The sequence below is a fragment of the Pristis pectinata genome, chromosome 4 (assembly GCF_009764475.1).
Source record: "Pristis pectinata isolate sPriPec2 chromosome 4, sPriPec2.1.pri, whole genome shotgun sequence".
In the NCBI taxonomy this organism is placed as follows: Eukaryota; Metazoa; Chordata; class Chondrichthyes; order Rhinopristiformes; family Pristidae; genus Pristis; species Pristis pectinata.
In genome coordinates, this window is record NC_067408.1 from 120,265,789 (window position 1) to 120,283,105 (window position 17,317).

At 45.3% G+C, this 17,317-nt stretch overlaps 2 protein-coding genes across 4 annotated transcripts in view; one reads left to right on the forward strand and one right to left on the reverse strand.

The window, feature by feature from the left end:
* ndufv3 (NADH:ubiquinone oxidoreductase subunit V3) overlaps positions 1-1,920 on the reverse strand; it is a 45,481-nt gene extending 43,561 nt beyond the window's left edge. Inside the window, exon 1 of the mRNA XM_052014504.1 lies at positions 1,645-1,920. Coding sequence (XP_051870464.1) covers positions 1,645-1,920 — 276 coding nt within the window. The remainder of the gene's footprint in view (positions 1-1,644) is intronic.
* The window catches only part of wdr4 (WD repeat domain 4), a 40,849-nt gene extending 30,951 nt beyond the window's left edge, over positions 1-9,898 (forward strand). For 2 of the 3 annotated variants that reach the window (XM_052013874.1, XM_052013876.1), the window contains one exon: positions 5,513-6,408. In XM_052013874.1, coding sequence (XP_051869834.1) covers positions 5,513-5,673 — 161 coding nt within the window. In that variant the 3' untranslated portion in view covers positions 5,674-6,408. Of the gene's footprint in view, positions 1-5,512; positions 6,409-6,440 lie in introns of those variants that run through there. The other variant, XR_007956178.1, reaches the window with a different exon arrangement.
* The last annotated feature ends 7,419 nt before the right edge of the window (positions 9,899-17,317 follow it).

Consider the following 17,317-nt stretch of genomic DNA (forward strand, 5'->3'; position numbering starts at 1 on the left):
ACTTGAAGCTGTCAACCGTCTCGACCTCAGCACCATTGATGTAGACAGGTGCATGTACACCGCCCCCTTTCCTGAAGTCAATGACCAGCTCTTTTGTTTTGTTGACATTGAGGGAAAGGTTGTTGTCATGACACCATTCCACTATGCTCTCTATCTCCTTCCTGTACTCTGACTCATCGCTGTTTGAGATACGGCCTACAATGGTGGTATCATCTGCAAACTTGCAGATGCAGTTAGAGCAGAATCTGGCCACACAGTCATGAGTGTATAGGGAGTAGAGTAGAGGGCTGAGGATGCAGCCAACCTACTTCTGCCAGCTGATCAGTACAAGATCTGAGCACGCGTCCAGGGACACCATCTGGGCCAGATGCTTTCCTCGTGTTCACTCTCTGGAAGACTGATCTTACGTCCTCAGTGGTGATCACAGGTTCTGTTGCATTGGAGGCTGTCAGCGTGGGTGGTGACAATCCACTTCCCTTCTGTTCAAAACGTGCATAGAATGAATGCGTTAAGCTCACCAAGAAAGGATGTGCCGTTGTCAACTATGCAGCCTGTCTATAGCCTGTTATGGCATGTAAGCCCTGCCGTAGCTGACGGCTGGTCTGGGACTCAATTTTGAGTTGGTATTGCCTCTTGGCATCCCTGATAGCTTTCCGAAGGTCATATCTGGATCTCCTGTACAGATCAGGATCACCAGATTTGTGTGCAGCAGTCCTCTACTTCAGTAGGGAGTGGATCTCCCGGTTCATCCATGGTTTCCTGTTTGGTAACACCCGTATTGTCCTCTTTGGTACACAGTCCTCCACACACTTGCTGATAAAGTCTGTGATGGTGGTGGCATACTCATCAAGGCTGGCAGCTGAGTCTGAACATGAACCAGTCCATTGTCTCAAAGCAGTCAAGTAGGAACTCATCTGCTTCCTCGGACCAGCACTGCACGACTTTGTACCGGATCCTCCCGTTTCAGTTTCTGTTTGTATGCAGGGAGAAGGAGCACAGCCTGGTGGTCTGATTTCCCAAAGTGAGGACGAGGGGTGGCTCGGAAGGCATCTTTGATGGTTGTATAGCAGTGGTCAAGGGTGTTGGCGCCCCTGGTGGAGCAGGAGATGTGCTGATAGTACTTTGGTAACACACTCTTGAGGTTGGCCTGATTGAAGTCCCCCGCGATGATGAAGAGGGCCTCAGGGTATCCTGTCTCAGGATTGTTGACCACGGAGTATAGCTCATTGAGTGCAGGCTTCATGTCCGTCTGTGGTGGGATGTAGACTGCCATCAGGATAGCTGAAGCGAACTCCCTTGGCAGATAGAATGGCCGACACTTCACCGTTAGATATTCCTGGCTGGGTGAGCAGGAGCTCACCAGGATCATCATGTCCAAGCACCACAGGTTATTAATTAAGAAGCAGACCCCTCCACCTTTAACTTTGCCTGAGGACTCTGTATGGTCCATTCGATGAATCGAGAAGCCGTCAGGTTGAATAGCAGAGGCAGGTGTGAGCCACGTTTCAGTGAGACATAGTACACAACAGTCCCTTAGATCATCAACTTTGTTCTCAATAGACTGGACGTTAGCTAGAAGTAAGCTGGGGAGGGGGGTCTTGTAATCACGTTGTTTCAGCCTCGCCTGCAGACCAGCCCTCTTGCCACGTTTCCAAGATACGCGGTGACGACTCTTCGGTCTTGAACCGGGTAGTCCATAAGGTCTGGCTTCCGATCCGAAGGGGCCCTGCTGTCGTGCCCTGGCTGGTCAGGCCTCGCGTTGAGACAGGCCCCCAACTTCTTCCTCGGGCCTTGGCCTCGGGTCGGGTCTTGGGCCTCGGCGTCAGGTCGGTCCTCAGGAGTTGATCTCGTCGGGTCAATTCTTGGCATTGGATGCTCAGTTGGGGTCCGGGATTCGGGTCTCAGTGATGGGGGCTCCATGGGGACGTCTCCTCGCCCTACGGAGGCTTCCACATGGACGGGCCCGACCTAGGCCGTGCTGGTCGTTTCCCTCTGGGTCCAGGAATCGGATCTGCTTCATAGTCTTAGGAGGGGTTTAAAGGTCGGCACAACATTGTGGGCCGAAGGGCCTGTATTGTGCTGTGCTGTTCTATGTTCTAAAAAGAAATGCAAATGCAGATGGAGTTTTTTTAAAACTCCACAGAGTCTGGCAGGATCTATCCCAGGATGCTAAGGGAAGCAAGGGAAGAGGTTGCTGGGGCTCTCGGACTTTTGCATCTTCATTCGTCACAGATGAGGTATCAGAAGACTAGGGTAGTTGATTTTGTTCGTATAATTGAGAAGGGCAGTAGGGATAAGCCAGGGAACTACAGGCCGGTGAGCCTTGGGTTGGTGGCAGGGAAGTTGTTAAAGATTCTAAGGAACAGGATTTGTGCTTGAACGGGCACGTAGGAAGAATCAGCATGGTTTTTATAATGTCTCTCAAATCTGAGTTTTTTTGAGGAGGTGACTAAGAAAGTTGACTACGGCAGAGTAGTAGTTGTGGTTTACGTGAACTTTAAGGCCTTCGACAGAAGGTTAAGGTCTAAAAGGTTAAGGCACAAGGGAACTGAGGTGTGCTGGCAAACTGGATCCAAAATTGACTGAGTGATAGGAGGAAGAGGGTAGTAGTGGATGAATGTTTTTCCTATAGTGTGGAGATCATCAACCAGTCGATTTCTCTCTTTGCTTGTAGGCTTAATATCTACTTCCACCCACCCCCCCCCCCCCCCCCCCCCCCCCCACAGCCACTTCACTCGCTGTCCTGCCACTCTGGTTTCCACACCCCTGCAACTCTAGTTTAAACCTCTCCCCCTAAGCAGCACTAGCAAACCTTCCAGCAAGGATATTGGTCTCCCTCCAGTTCAGGTGCAAACCATCCCATTTATACAGGTCCCACCTGCCCTGGAAGAGAGCCGTGATCCAAAAATCTGAAGCCCTCCCTCCTGCACCATCTCCTTAGCCAAATGTTAAATTACACTATCTTCCTATTTCTTGCCTCACTAGCATGTGGCATGGATAGCAATCCTGAGATGACCACCCTGGAGGTCCAGTCTTTTAACTTGGCACCTAACTCCCTGAATTCGCTTTGCAAGACCTTATCAGCCTTCCTGCTATGTCATTGGTACCGATGTGGACCACGACTTCTAGCTGCTCCCCCTCCCCCTTAAGAATGCTATGGACTGGATCCGAGACGTCTCTGATCTTGGCACCTGGGAGGCAACGTACTATCTAGGAGTCTTGTTCTTGTCCACAGAATGTCCTGTCTGATCCCCTAATCAATGAATCCCCTATCACTACTGCACTCTTCTTTCTCCCCTTCCCTTCTGAATCACAGAGCCAGACTCAATGCCAGAGATCTGGCTGCTGTGGTTTTCCTCTGATAGGTTGTTCCCTCCCTCCCCATGCCCCCGACAGCATCTAAAACGATATACTTGTTATTGAAGGGAACGGTCATAGTGGTACCCTGCACTGACTGCCTATCCACTTTCCCTCTCCTGACGGTCACCCAGCTACCTGCATCCTGTAACCGGGTGTGACTGCCTCCCTGTAACTCCTGTCTTCAGTTTCCCGAATGATGCAGAGTTCATACAGCTCCAGTTCCCTAACACGGTCTGTAAGGAGCTGCAGCCGGGTGCGCTTCTCACAGGTGTAGTCATCAAGGACACTGGAGGTCTCCCTGATTTCCCAAATCCTACAAGAGGAGCATACCACTGCCCTGACTGCCACTTCACTGCTCTACTGTGGAATAAGAGAAAAGAAAAAACTTTACCTGAGCCTCACTTCAGCCTCAGAATGGATGGATATGGTTATTGCATAGGAAGAAGGGATTAGTTTAGTTAAGCATTTAATTACTAGTTTAGTTCGACACAGCATCTTGAGCTGAAGGGCCCTTTCCTGTGCTGTACTGTTCTATTTTCCCAGGGCAGGGGAGTCTAGAATTAGAGGGCATAGGCAGAAGGTGCAAGGGGAGAAATTTAAAGGAGATCTGAGGGGTATGTTTTCAGCACAGGGTGATGAAAATCTGGAATAAGCTGCCAGAGGAGGTCATAGAGGCAGCACAGGATTAGGCCCTTTAGCCCTAGTCAAGCATGCTGACCAAGATGCCCATCTAAACTAGTCCCATTTGATAGAGTCGTATGGTAATACAACGCAGAATCAGGCCCTTCGTCCCAACTCAGTGGTAGAGGGAGATACAATTGCCATGTTTAAAAGGTACTTGGATAGGGAGTCATAGAGGGATATGGGACTAGTGTAGATTGACATCATGGTCAGCATGGACAAGGTGGGTCGAATGGGCCCGCTTCTGTGCTGTACATTTTGATGATTTTATGTTTGGTGAAGGGTAAAGACAATGAGTCCAAGGAACCAAAAATAAACCTCTGCATGAACTCAACAGGTCAGGCACCATCTGTGGAGAGAAATGGACAGTCAACAGATGAGAGTGAAAGATGGGGAGATGGCAAGTATACAAGTACCCAGGAAGGGCACATGGCTGTAGTAGTGAGTCTGGGTCAGTGTGGTCAGAGGGCAGCAGAAATCAGAGGGGGAGCAGTGAGAGAGAGTTTCACAGAATTCCCATCAAGGAAAACTTCTTCAAAGTGGGCATACCTTGAAGAGACTTCACAGTGGAGTAACAAAGTAGCAACACAAGAGACTGCAGATGCTGCCTGACCTGCTGAGTTCCTCCAGCGTTTTGTGTGTTGCTCCACATTCCAGCATCCTGAGATGGAATTCAATTGTGATAAATGTCAGGTTTGAGAAGATTGATAAAGCTAGGACCTGCACAATGAACGTTCGGGCCCTAAGGAGTTTCAAGAAATGGAGGAATCTTGGTGCACAACTTCAAGGATCCCTGAAGGTGACGACGCAGGTAGATAAGGTGATTAAGAAGGTATATGTGATATTTTCCTCTGTTAGCAATGGCATAGTATGTAAGAGCTGGGAGGTTGTGCTCCAAGTTTATAATATGCTGGTCAGGCTGCAGCTGGAGTACTGCGTGTTATTCTGTTCACCACACTAGGAAGGATGTGATTGCACTGGAGAAGATGCAAAGGAGATTCACTAGGATGTTGTTTTTTTCTCTCTGCCACTTCTGACAGAGTCTCAGACCCGGAATGTTAACTGTCTCTCTCTTCACCAATTCTGTCTGACAAGTCAAGTGTTCCTGGCATTTTCAGTCTTTATTTTGGGTTTCCAGCATCTGCAATTTTCTGGTCTTCATTTACCAGGATGTTGCCTGGGATGGAGTATTTCGGTTATGAGGAGAAGCTGGTTAGATTGTTTTTCATGGAGCAGAGGGGGCTGAAGGTGATCTGACTGAAGTGTGCAAAATTGAGATGGGTACTTGATGGTCGACATGGACATGGTGGGTTGAAGTGTCTGTTTCTGTGCTGTTCAACTGACTCTCATCCACTTGAGACCCACAGCTATAACATTGATTGTTTGCTGCCCTCTGAGATATCCTAGCAATTAGGGATGGCATTTACTGACCTGCTCAATTCTATATTAATTTCCTGTATTTCCTTAACAGACTCTGCTACTGGAAACAGCTACAACGGTTTGTACAAGATGACTGGGGATAATATGGCCCAGTATCAGTCGAAGAAAGAGCTGCGAATTCAGCAGAGACAGAACAAAAGGACATTGGAGACAGGACAGATGAGCGGACGCAGCAAAAGGACAAGGGTGTGAATGCTGACGTGATATGACCTGGTAACTGGAGGCCTTTCATGAATGTAGTCCAAGTCCTCTGCAGTTTGCTAGTGAGGAGCTCATTAGTAGGAGAGAAGCTGGCTGCTGCAGTCCTCTGGCAACACAGGTATAAACTGGCAGGGAAGCTACAGAGTTTGAAGAGGTTAAGGGTGAAGCGTTCCAAACTTGGCAGAATTAACGGACAATTTTACTCCAGTCGTGGTATAGACAGAGCCCTTCGGCCCTCAAACCTGACCTGATCATTCAAAGAGTTTGTGACCGATCTGTGATCTCGATCTACCTAGCTGTACTTTATCCATGTACCTTAATACACCCAGTTAGCACAATATATTGGCCTCTGGTTTTCAAATTAATGATTAAGCTGGCAGTTGTCTGGCCGAAGTTGTGGTGGGGTAAGAATGCTGGCTTGGTGTGTCTAGGCCTGTGCTGGGGGGCATGCTGGTGGAGGGGGTGGTTTGTAGGTCCAGGCTTGGTGGCTCCACCAAAATGATGGGTTTGCACCTGAGCTTCCAAGTCTGTTGATCTCTGTTGGTATTCAGCTATCAGTACTTGTGTGAATTTGGTGTAATTAAAATCCATATAGTTACATTTAAGAAAGCATTGTAAATTGCTATAAAGAATATTCAAGCAAACAACATTATGGTACTTCGTGATGAAGTTGAAATAAAAACAGAAAATTTCAGAAACGCTTGGGCAGCATCTGACTGAACTGATTTTAAAAGCAGTGTTTTCTGTTTTTATTTCAGATTTCCAGCATTTTCAGGTTTTCGTAGTTGTTAATGGACTAACACCAAAGCTCAGAACTGTTGATCCAGAGACACAGGCAGCTGGGGAATATAAGTCTAAAATATTAAATCAACCTGGAATTACAAAAACAAACTGGTTTTAGCAACTGTAATCATGAAACTATTGGATTGTGGTAAAACGCATCTAGTTCATGGTCCTGAAGAAAAGGAACCCTGCTGTGTTTGCCTTAGGGTCCAGACCCCCCCCGGTATGGTTGGCTTCAAACTGCCTCCTCAGTTCAGGGTAATTAGACAATAAAGGCTGGCGTTGACAGCAGCATCACATTCTGTGAAGTAATGAATAAAAACGAAAGCTAATGGTATAGAAGGTAACATTGGCATAGATTGAAGATTGTTGAGCTAACAGGAAACTATAGGCACAAATGGGTCTTTTTCTGGTTGGTACAATGTAAAGAGTGATAGTGTAGGTACTGGTTTTGGGAGCTCAATTTTCTGCACATGGGCTTGGTGGAAGGAGACAGAGGGTGGTAGTGGAGGGTTGTTATTCAGGTCAGGCCCTGTGACCAGTGGTGTGTCACAGGGATCAGTGCTGGATTCTCTGTTTGTCAGCCATATTAACGATTTGGAAGACAAATTTTGTTAATGTGGTTAGTAAGTTTGCGGATGATAAAATCAGTGGCGTAGTGGACAGTGAATGGGGTTATCTAGGTTTACAAGGGGATCGAGACAAACTTGGGAAGTGAGCCAGAGAATGACAAATGGAATTTAACTCGTCCTATGCAGGTTTGTTATTCCATGAAAGTGTTGACAGAGACAGGGTGGTGAAGAAGGAGTTTGAAAAGCTTGCCTTCGTCAGTCAGGACATTGAGTACAGGAGTTGGGATGTCATGTTACAGTTGTACAAGTCATCGATGAGACAGGACTTGGGGTACTTTGTGCAGTTTTGGTCACCTAGGTATAGGAAGGATGTCCTTGAGCTGGAAAGGGTGCAGAAAAGATTCACAAGGATGTTACTGGGACTGGAGACCTTGAGCTCTAAGGAGAGACTGGACAGGCTTGGACAGCATAGGAGGTTGAGGAGTGCCCTTGTAGACATATATAAAATCATGAGGGACAGAGATAAGGTGGATGGTCACAGTCTTTTTCTCAGAGTAGGGCAGTCTAAAACTAGAGGAGAGGGATTTAAAGGGGACCTGAGGGGCAAGTTTTTCCACACAGAGGGTGTGGGTATATGGAACGAGCTGCCAGAGGAAGTGGTAGAAGCAGGTTCAATTATATTTAAGAGACATTTAGACAGGTACATGGATAGGAAAGGTTTAGAGGGATATGGGCCAAATGCGGGGAAAATGGGACGAGCTCAGGTAGGCAACTTGGTTGGCATGGATGAATTGGGCTGAAGGGCCTGTTTTTGTGCTGTACAACTCCGACTCACTATTTAAATATCTAAGTAGTGAGAGATTGGCGAGGTCTAAGATGCCGAGGAATCTAGGTGTTCCAGTGCACGATTCACAAAAAGCCAGTATGCAGATACAGTAAATAATCAGGAAAACTAATGTTATTTATTGCATGGAGAAGAGGATGCAAAGCAAAGGGGTTAGCTTTCGGTTACATAGGGCGTGGGTGAGACTACTTCTGGAACACTTTACAGTGTTGGTCTCCTTATGTAAGGAAGGATGTAAATGTGTTGGTAACGGTTCAGAGGTTTATTCAACTAATGTTTGGAATTGGTGGGTTTTATGAAGAAAGAGGCTCGATTTGTATCTGATGGTGTTTAGGAGAACGAGAATGATAATTGAAACAAGATACTGAGAGTCTTAGCATGGTGAATGTTGAAAGGATATTCCTCCTGTGGGTGAATCTAGAGCCAGGGATTACTTTAAATGGGTGACCTTTTTTATTTTAAGAGGCAGCTCTTTATTTTGAAGGTAGTCATTTTTGGAACTTTCTTCCTCAAAGGGAGTGTCAGCAGAGTCTATGAATATTTTTAAGGCAGTGGTAGATAAGTGAGGGGTGAAAGTTATTTGGGGGTAGATGGGAATGTAGAGTTTAGGCTACTGTCAGATCTTATTAACTGGTGGAGCAGGCTCAAGGTGATGAGTGGTCTACACCTACTTGTCTGTACGTTCCTTGCTGTCAGCTCAGTGATTTTTGTGCAGCGGGTTTCTCCCAATGTGACACCACAAACTCAGAGAAATCTCGTGGATGAAGGGATGTTTGTAAAGGGTACCAGCAGATTGGAAAGCTGCAGACGTGTCTCCATTGTTCAAGAAAAGAGGAAACAAAACGTAGGTAACTCTTGATTTGTTAATTTGACATCTGTTGGCAAGATAAAATGTTGAACAGTACAGCGTAGGAACAGGCCCTTCGGCCCGCAATGTTGTGCTGAACTAATTAAACTAGTAATTAAAAGCCTAACTAAACCCTTCTGCCTGCATAATGTTCATATCTCTCCATTCTCTGCACATTCATGTGCTTATCTGACAGCCTCTTGAACACCTCTATTGTATCCGCCTCCACCACCACCCCTGGCAGCACATTTCAGGCCCTCACCGCTCTGTGCAGTGAAAAATAAACTTCCCCCGGACATCTGCTTTAACCTAGCCCCTATGTTTCTGTGAAGAGACTGGCTCTCAATACAAGAGCTCATGGAAGTGTGTTAGCATGGATTAAACATTGATTTAGGCATAGAAGACTGAGTTGGAATAAACTGTTCTTTCTCTGGCTGGAAAGATGTAACTAGTGAGTGCCCCAAGGATCAGTCCTTTGCTTCATCCTCCAGGTCATTAACAGAGATTGTAAATAATTGAGGGCTGAGTGCAAGGTATCCAAGTTTGCCCATGACATGCAAACTGGAGAAGCTACAGAACAGGACAGACATGAATGCTAAATCACAAGCAATGGAGGGAGCTAAAAGCTCACAATCAGAAGATCAGATCAAAGTCCTGCCACAACCAGTTGTTAAAAGGAGGAGACAGCTGCATCTTCAACATCGTCAGAGTTCAGCACATGAAAGATGGGAACATTGAAGGACCATCTCTGCTTGCTCCATCATCGGCACCAGCCTTCGCAACTGATATCATAAAACCTCTGGGTGAAGAGAGCACCACTATCATCAGCAGATGCACAGGCATCCCAAAAGTTTCTGCCATACTCATCGAACCTCTGTCTGAAACCTGAAGACCCCAAGGCCTGTTTATACGAGTTGATGAGCCATGCTGCATAATCCAATGTTGTGGAGCCACCTACACCAGCTGTCCTGTGGGTGCTCATTTCCAGTCCACAACCTTTGTGATTTCTCCAAGTAAATCAAAGTATCAGCTGCTTTCTTTGTCAATTAGAAATTTGAACCATGTTTATTTTCAGTAATTGTAATTTCTAAAGTTCACACTAATGTTTAAATCAAACATATAAAAATTACATCAGGTAGAACAAATCAACTGGATTTTACTTTTACTACCTCAAATAAAAGCCTTACTTAAATCCAAATGTCCCAAAAGCATGTAAAGCCAAGACTATATAATGGTAATGGCCTTATGCCACTTCATCTTGGATTTCTGATCCCTTCTGGGGAAAGTATTCGTATTGGTTTATTATTGTCACTTGTATCGAGGTACAGTGAAAAACTTGTCTTACAAACTGATCGTCCAGATCAATTCATTACACAGTGCAGTTACATCAAGTTAGTACAGAGTGCATTGATGTAGCACAAGTAAAAACAGTAACAGTACAGAGTAAAGTGTCACAGCTACAGAGAAAGTGCAGTGCAATAAGGTGCAAGGTCACAACAAGGTAGATTGTGAGGTCATAGGTCATAGTCCATTTCATTGTGTAAGGGAACTGTTCAATAGTCTTATCACAGTGGGGTAGAAGCTGTCCTTCAGTCTGGTGGGACGTTCCCTCAGGCTCCTGTATCTTCTACCCGATGGAAGAGGAGGGAAGAGAGAATGACCCGGGTGGGTGGGGTCTTTGATTATGCTGGCTGCTTCACCAAGACAGCGAGAGGTAAAGACAGTCCAAGGAGGGGAGGCTGGTGTCCGTGATGCGCTGGGCTGTGTCCACAACTCTCTGCAGCTTCTTGTGGTCCTGGGCAGAGCAGTTGCCGTACCAAGCCGTGATGCATCCAGATGGGATGTTTTCTATGGTGCATCGGTAAAAGTTGGTGAGAGTCAAAGGGGACAAACCAAAAGTCTTCAGGGTGGGGGTTCCTTTCTGGCAGGTGGGTCTGGGAACTAGGAGTGAGCACTGAAAGGCCGAAGTGGGCTCATATGAGACGTGCAGCTGAGCTCACTCTCATGACATCACTATCAGACAAAAATATTTCAAAGTTGGGCCTGTTGAAAGAAAGCCCCAGCTGGTGGTTCCTGTTTCTTTCCAGATCATCCTGCTGTTTCCCCTTGGGTACCTTCGCACGAGGAGAGCATGCAGCAGGATCATGACTGATCACCAACTAATTCCAACCATCTGCCTTTGCTTCATCTACCTTGAGTTAGCTTTTCCACTAATAATTTTAAAGATGATGCTTTTTGTTGGAGAGTTCCAGACTTCTCTTTGGGCATGAAGTAGTGTTTCCAAACTTAACCTTAAGATCAGATCCTGTCGCTTCTAATGTTATGCCTCATGTCCCACATAACCTGTGGAATATTTCTCTCCACTAGTGAGTGAACAGAAGATCCAGCAGCGACTTGTGTTTTAATGACACTGCCTCCACTGAGAGACATCACATGCCTGCAATTTCCACAAAATTGAGAGGATGTTGAGATCACAGTTGGAAAGCTCCATTCAGCTAAAATACCATGTGTTTACATCTGTCAACACTTTCAAAGACAGAGTTTATTGTCATATGCACAAGTACATGTGTGCACAGATGCAATGAAAAGCTTACTTGCAGCAGCATCACAGGCACATAGCATCAGATAAGTGGTATTCACAAGAAAAGCATAAATTAAACATAAATTATACAGTTTTTAACAAGAAAGAACACAATTAACACAGTAAAAAAAAAGTCCATTTTAGTGCAAAGTGGTCACAGTGTTGCTAAACTGTAGTGATTAGGGTTGTGCTGGTTGGTTCAAGAACTGAATGGTTGAAGGGAAGTATCAAGTTCTTGAACCTGGTGGTGTGGGACTTCAGACTTCTGTACCTCCTGCCCGATGGGAGCTGTGAGAAGACGGCATAGCCTGGATAGTGGGGATCTTTGATGATGGATATTGCTTTCTTGAGGCAGCGCCTCCTGTAGATACTACTGATGGTGGGAAGGGACGTGCCCGTGATGTATTGGGCTAAGTCCACTACTCTCTGCAGCTTGTGTTACTGTGCATTCGAATTGCCGTACCAGACCATGATGCAACCAGTCAGGATACTTTCAACAGTACATCGGTAGATGTTCGTTAGTGTTCGGTGACCTGCTTAACCACCTGAGAAAGTAAAGACGCTGGTGCGCCTTCCTTGTGATTGGATCTGTGTGCTGGGCCCCGGACGGGTCATCAGATATGTTAACACACAGGAATTTAAAGCTGCTGATTCCCTTCACCGATTTCCCCAATGTAGACTGGTGCATGTTCGCCTTTCTTCTTCCTGAAGTCAACAATCAGCTCTTTAGTCTACTGACGTTGAGTGAGGTTCATAGCTGGGATTTCAAATCTCAATCTATTAGTTTATAGAGTATATTAAACTGAAAAAAAGGAGGTACTGCTAATAAAATCAAATGGTGAGTTTGAAAAGAAGAAAGTCTCTAATTATCAACAGCTATTATAATTTTGAGAAGCTGCTGAATGTTCCTAGCAATTTATGTTTTATATCATGGTTTTGTTGACAGAAAATTGCCATTTTTTTTTGTTAATAGGGCAAAGAGCAGCAGCTATCTTTCATCTTAATTTGATTTCCTTCCTGCAATATTAAAGAACCAAGGATTGATGTTACATTGATTTGGGGGTGTGGACGGCACTTGCCTTGCCACCATTTATTGCCCATCACTAATTCCCCCTGACCTGAGCATGTAGAGTCGCTCATGTAGGTGGGTCTGAAATCACACAGGCAATACTAGGTAAGGATATAATGTACCAGATGTATTTTACAACAATCGAGTTGTTCCATGGGTACCATTATTGAGATGAACTATTTTTAACATTTTGTATTTATTTATAACAACTTAAGTTCCCCCACTGCCACAGTGGGATTCAAACTCACTTCTCTGGATCAAGGGTTCAGAACACTGGTAGTTCTGTAACAGCTACTGTAGATCATAATTACCTCCTTTCCAGTATTAGAGTTTTGACAACTTGTATAGTATTTGGAACTGTACATAAGAATGATATTACTGAAAATAATTTTAAATTGAAAAGTAGACTAGATTACGTAATTCCAATCTATACAAAATTTGGTTTGGCATCATTTGAATTTATAAAATATGATTAATGAAGAAACAAACACAAATGTGGATAGGATCAAATACAAACAGCTCTTCTGCAGCTTTTCCTGAAACTAAACAATTTGTGTCAGTGGAAAAAATCCCCAGAAACAGGCCGTGGGCCCGGTTAAATGCCCAGAAACGGGCCTTGTTCTCGGTAAAACATTGAGTTTAGGGAAAAAGTCCGTAATATGGCGAGTCCAAAATGATGTTTCAAAGATATTTGTTAAAAAATAAATGTTTAAACAGTCACCAGAATTATTATAAAATAAATGGTTCAGTGATGAAATATCTAATTGGAAGCTGTGAGCAACTTGGAACCTCAAACAATAAACGAGAATCGATTAATTGGCTCGTTGGCCGTTCATGGCCCTGGGGCCTCCTTATTCAGGCTCTGCATCCAGCATCATCACCAAGGATTCCAGGAGTCATAACCTTGTTCCCACAGTGAAGAAGAAATAGCTGAAATACCAGGAGGTGCCTGCAGGAGAGAATCTGATCTTCCTCCCATTCCTCAGGCTGCAGTAAGGTAGGATCTCACTGCCAGGGAAACATCCGTAACCTCGGTCACACAGATCACTTCCAGAGCAGCAACTTGCAGCTGAGAGACTGTGTTCCATGTGTAACCCTTAATGAAGACAGATCATTAGAGGTGAATTTATTGAACATAATACAGTACAGGAACAGGCCCTTTGGCCCACAATGTTGTGCCAAACCTTAGTAATGCCCAACTGAACTAATCCCTTCTGCCTACACAATGTCCATATCCTACCATTTCCTGCACATTCATGTGCCTATCTAAGAGCTTCTTGAATGCCTCTATCGTATTTGCCTCCACCACCACCCCAGGCAGCACATTTCCAGGCACCCACTACTCTCTGTAAAAAAAAAACTGTCTGCACATCTCCTCTGAATTTACCTGCTATCACCTTAAATACATGCCCTCTGGTATTAGACATTTCAACCCTGGGGAAAAGATACTGGCTGTCTGTCCATGCCTCTCATAATCTTACAAACCTCCACTGCTCCAGAGAGAACAATGCGATTTTGTCCAACCTATCCTCATAGCACATGCCCTCTAATAGAACCATAGAACAATACAGTACAATACAGGCCCTTCAGCCCACCATGTTGTGCCACCCTTCAAACCACACCTAAGACTATCTAACCCCTTCCTCCCACATATCCCTCTATCTTAAATTCCTCCATATGCTTATGGAGGAAGCATAAGCCAGGCAGCATCTTTGTAAATCTCTTCTGCACCCTCTCCAAAGCCTCGACATCCATCCTATATTGAGGTGACCAGAACAGAATACAATACTCCAGATACAGCCTGACTAAAGTTTTATAAAGCTGCAGCATAACTTCCTGACTCTTGAACTCAATGTCTCAACTAATGAAGACAAGCATGCCATACGCCTTCATTACCACCCTATCAACCTGTGTAGTCACTTTCAGGGAGCTATGAACTTGGACCCCAAGATCCCTCTGCTCATCAACACTGTTAAGGGTTCTGCCATTAACAGCGTACTGATTCTTACATTACAGATAATAGGGCAAAGGGGAGGAATTTATTCATTCAGGAAAATGTTTACATTCAGTATTTTTTCAGCTCAGTGAGGAGGCAGGCATTAATGGATTCTGTTCCAGGGAACGAGGTGGGATAAGTGGACCAAGTGTTAATGGGAAAACACTTGGGTACAATGATCATCTTATCCAAAGATTTAGTTTACCAGTGGAGAGGGGCAAGGAACAATCTAAAGTGGAACCTCAGTTTTAGTGGGCTTCGTTCAATGACATTAGAAGGATCTGGTCAGGGTAAAGTAGAACCAAAGACTGGAGGTGGGACCCAAAAGGATAATGCAGCAGGAAGGGAGAGAGAAGTATATGTAGTAAATGGAGCAGGCAAGTCTAGTGGGCATAGCAGCCAGAGATGGATGAAGGGGCATAAGATGGCTGGTAGACTTCAGCATTTAATGCAAGGAGCCTCACAGATGAGTTGGATGAGCTGAGGGTATGGATCAGCACATGGGAATATGATATTGTGCAATCATGGATGTGTGTCTGAGGGAAGGGCAGGACGGGCAACTCTGTTCCCTGGGTTGTAATATTTTCAGGCATGACGGGGGTTCCAAAAGGGGAGGTGGTGTTGCACCCTGCTGATCAGGGAGAGCATTACACCAGTATTTGGGGAGGATAGCGATTAAACAGATGTCCTCTGGTATTGGCTATTGCCACCCTGGGGAAAAAATGCTGGCTGTCCATTCTATCAATGCCCCTCATAATCTTCTACACCTCTATCAAGTCGCCTCTGATCCTCTGTCACTCCAAAGAGAAAAGCCCTAGCTCACTCAACCTTTCCACATAAGACATGTTCTCTAATCCAGGCAGCATCCTGGTAAATCTCTGCACCCACTCTAAAGCTTCCACATCTTTCCTATAATGAGGCAACCAGAATAGAACACAATGGCATAACCAGAGTTCTATAGAGCTGCAACATTACCTCACGGCTCTTGAACTCAATCCCCCTACTAATGAAAGCCAGCACACCATACGCCTTCTTAACCATCTTGTCAACTCACATGGCAACTTTGAGGGATCTATGGACTTGGACCCCAAGATCCCTCTGTTCCTCCACACTAAGAATCCCTACCAGTAACCTTGTACTCCACCTTCATGTTTGTTCTTCCAAAGTTTACCACTTCACACTTTTCTGGATTGAACTCCATCTGCCACTTCTTCGCCCAACTCTGCATCCTGTCTATATCCTGTTATAACCCACATCAACCTTCTACACTATCCAGAACAACTCCAAGCTTTGTGTCATCTGCAAACTTGCCCATTCCCCCACTTCCTCATCCAAGTTGTTTATAAAAATCACAAAGAGCAGAGGTCCCAGAACAGATCTCTGTGGAACATCACTGGTCACCAATCTCCAGGCGTCTACTACTACCACTCTCTGCCTTCTGTGGGCAAGCCAATTCTGAATCCACGCAGCCAAGTCTCCATGGATCCCATGCCTCTCAATTTTCTGGATGAACCTACCATGGGGAACCTTGTCAAACGCTTTACTAAAGTCCATATACATCACATCCACCACTCTACCTCTTCGAAAATTCATGATGTATGACCTGCCCATCACAAAGCCATGCTGACTATCCCTAATAAGACTATACTTTTCCAAATGCTTGTAAATCCTATCCCGAAGAATCCCCTCCAATAGCTTGCCCACCACTGACGTAAGGCTCACTGGTCTATAATTTCCAGGATTATCCCTATTACCTTTCTTGAACAAGGGAACAAGATTTACCATCCTCCAATCCTGTGGTACCACTCCTGTGGCCAGGGAGGATGCAAATATCGTCGTTATCCTCCCAGCAATCTCTTCCCTTGCCTCCCAGAGTAACCTGGGGTATATCCTGTCCAGTTCCAGGGACTTAACTGCCCTAATGTTTTTCAGAAGCTCCAACACTGCCTCTTTCCTAACCTCGACATGCTCCAACATATTAGCCTGTTTTGCACTGACTTCACGTTCGTCAAATTCCCTCTTCCTGGTGAACACTGAAGCAAAGTATTCATTAAGGACCTCCCTACCTCCTCCGCCTCTAGGCACATGTTTCCCCCTTTATCCCTGAGCGGTCCTACCCTCACTCTAGTCATCCTCCTGTTCCTCTCACACATGTAGAATGCCTTGGGGTTTCCTTAATTCTACTCGGTAAGGCCTTCTCATGTCCCCTTCTAGCTCTCCTATGTCCTTAAGCTCCTTCCTGGTTACCTTGTAATTCTCAAGAGTCCTGCCTGATTTTTGCTTCCTAAAGCTTAAGTGTGCTTCCTCCTTCCTCTTGACCAAATATTTCACCTCTCTTGTCAACCATGGTTTATTTACCCGACTATCCTTTCCCTGTCTCAGTGGGACAAACCTATCGAGAACCCCATGCAAGTGTTCCCTAAACAGCCTCCAGATTTCTGCAGTGCATTTCCTTGAGAACATCAGTTCTCAATATACTCTCCCAAGACACTGCCTGATACCGTCGTAATTAGCCCTCCCCCAATTAAAAACTTTCCCAAATCATCTGCTCCTATCCCAGCCCATTGCTATACGAAAAGTCAGGGAGTTGTGGTCACTATCTCTGAAATGCCCTCCAAGAGGACTGTCACCTGACCAGGTTCATTGCCTAGTACTAGATCCAATATGGCCCCTCCTCTTGTTGGCCTGTCCACATATTGTGTCAGGAATCCTTCCTGGACACACCTAACAAATTCTGCCACATCTGAACCTTTTGCACGAAGGAGGTGCCTATCAATATTAAGAAAGTTTGAAGTCTCTCATGATGACAACTGTTATTTCTGCACCTTTCCAAAATATGCCTCCCGATCTGCTCCTCTGTGTCCTGGTGGCTATTGGGCCTATAGAATGCTCCCAATAGAGTGATCACTCCCTTCCTGTTTTCAACTTTCACCCACACTGACT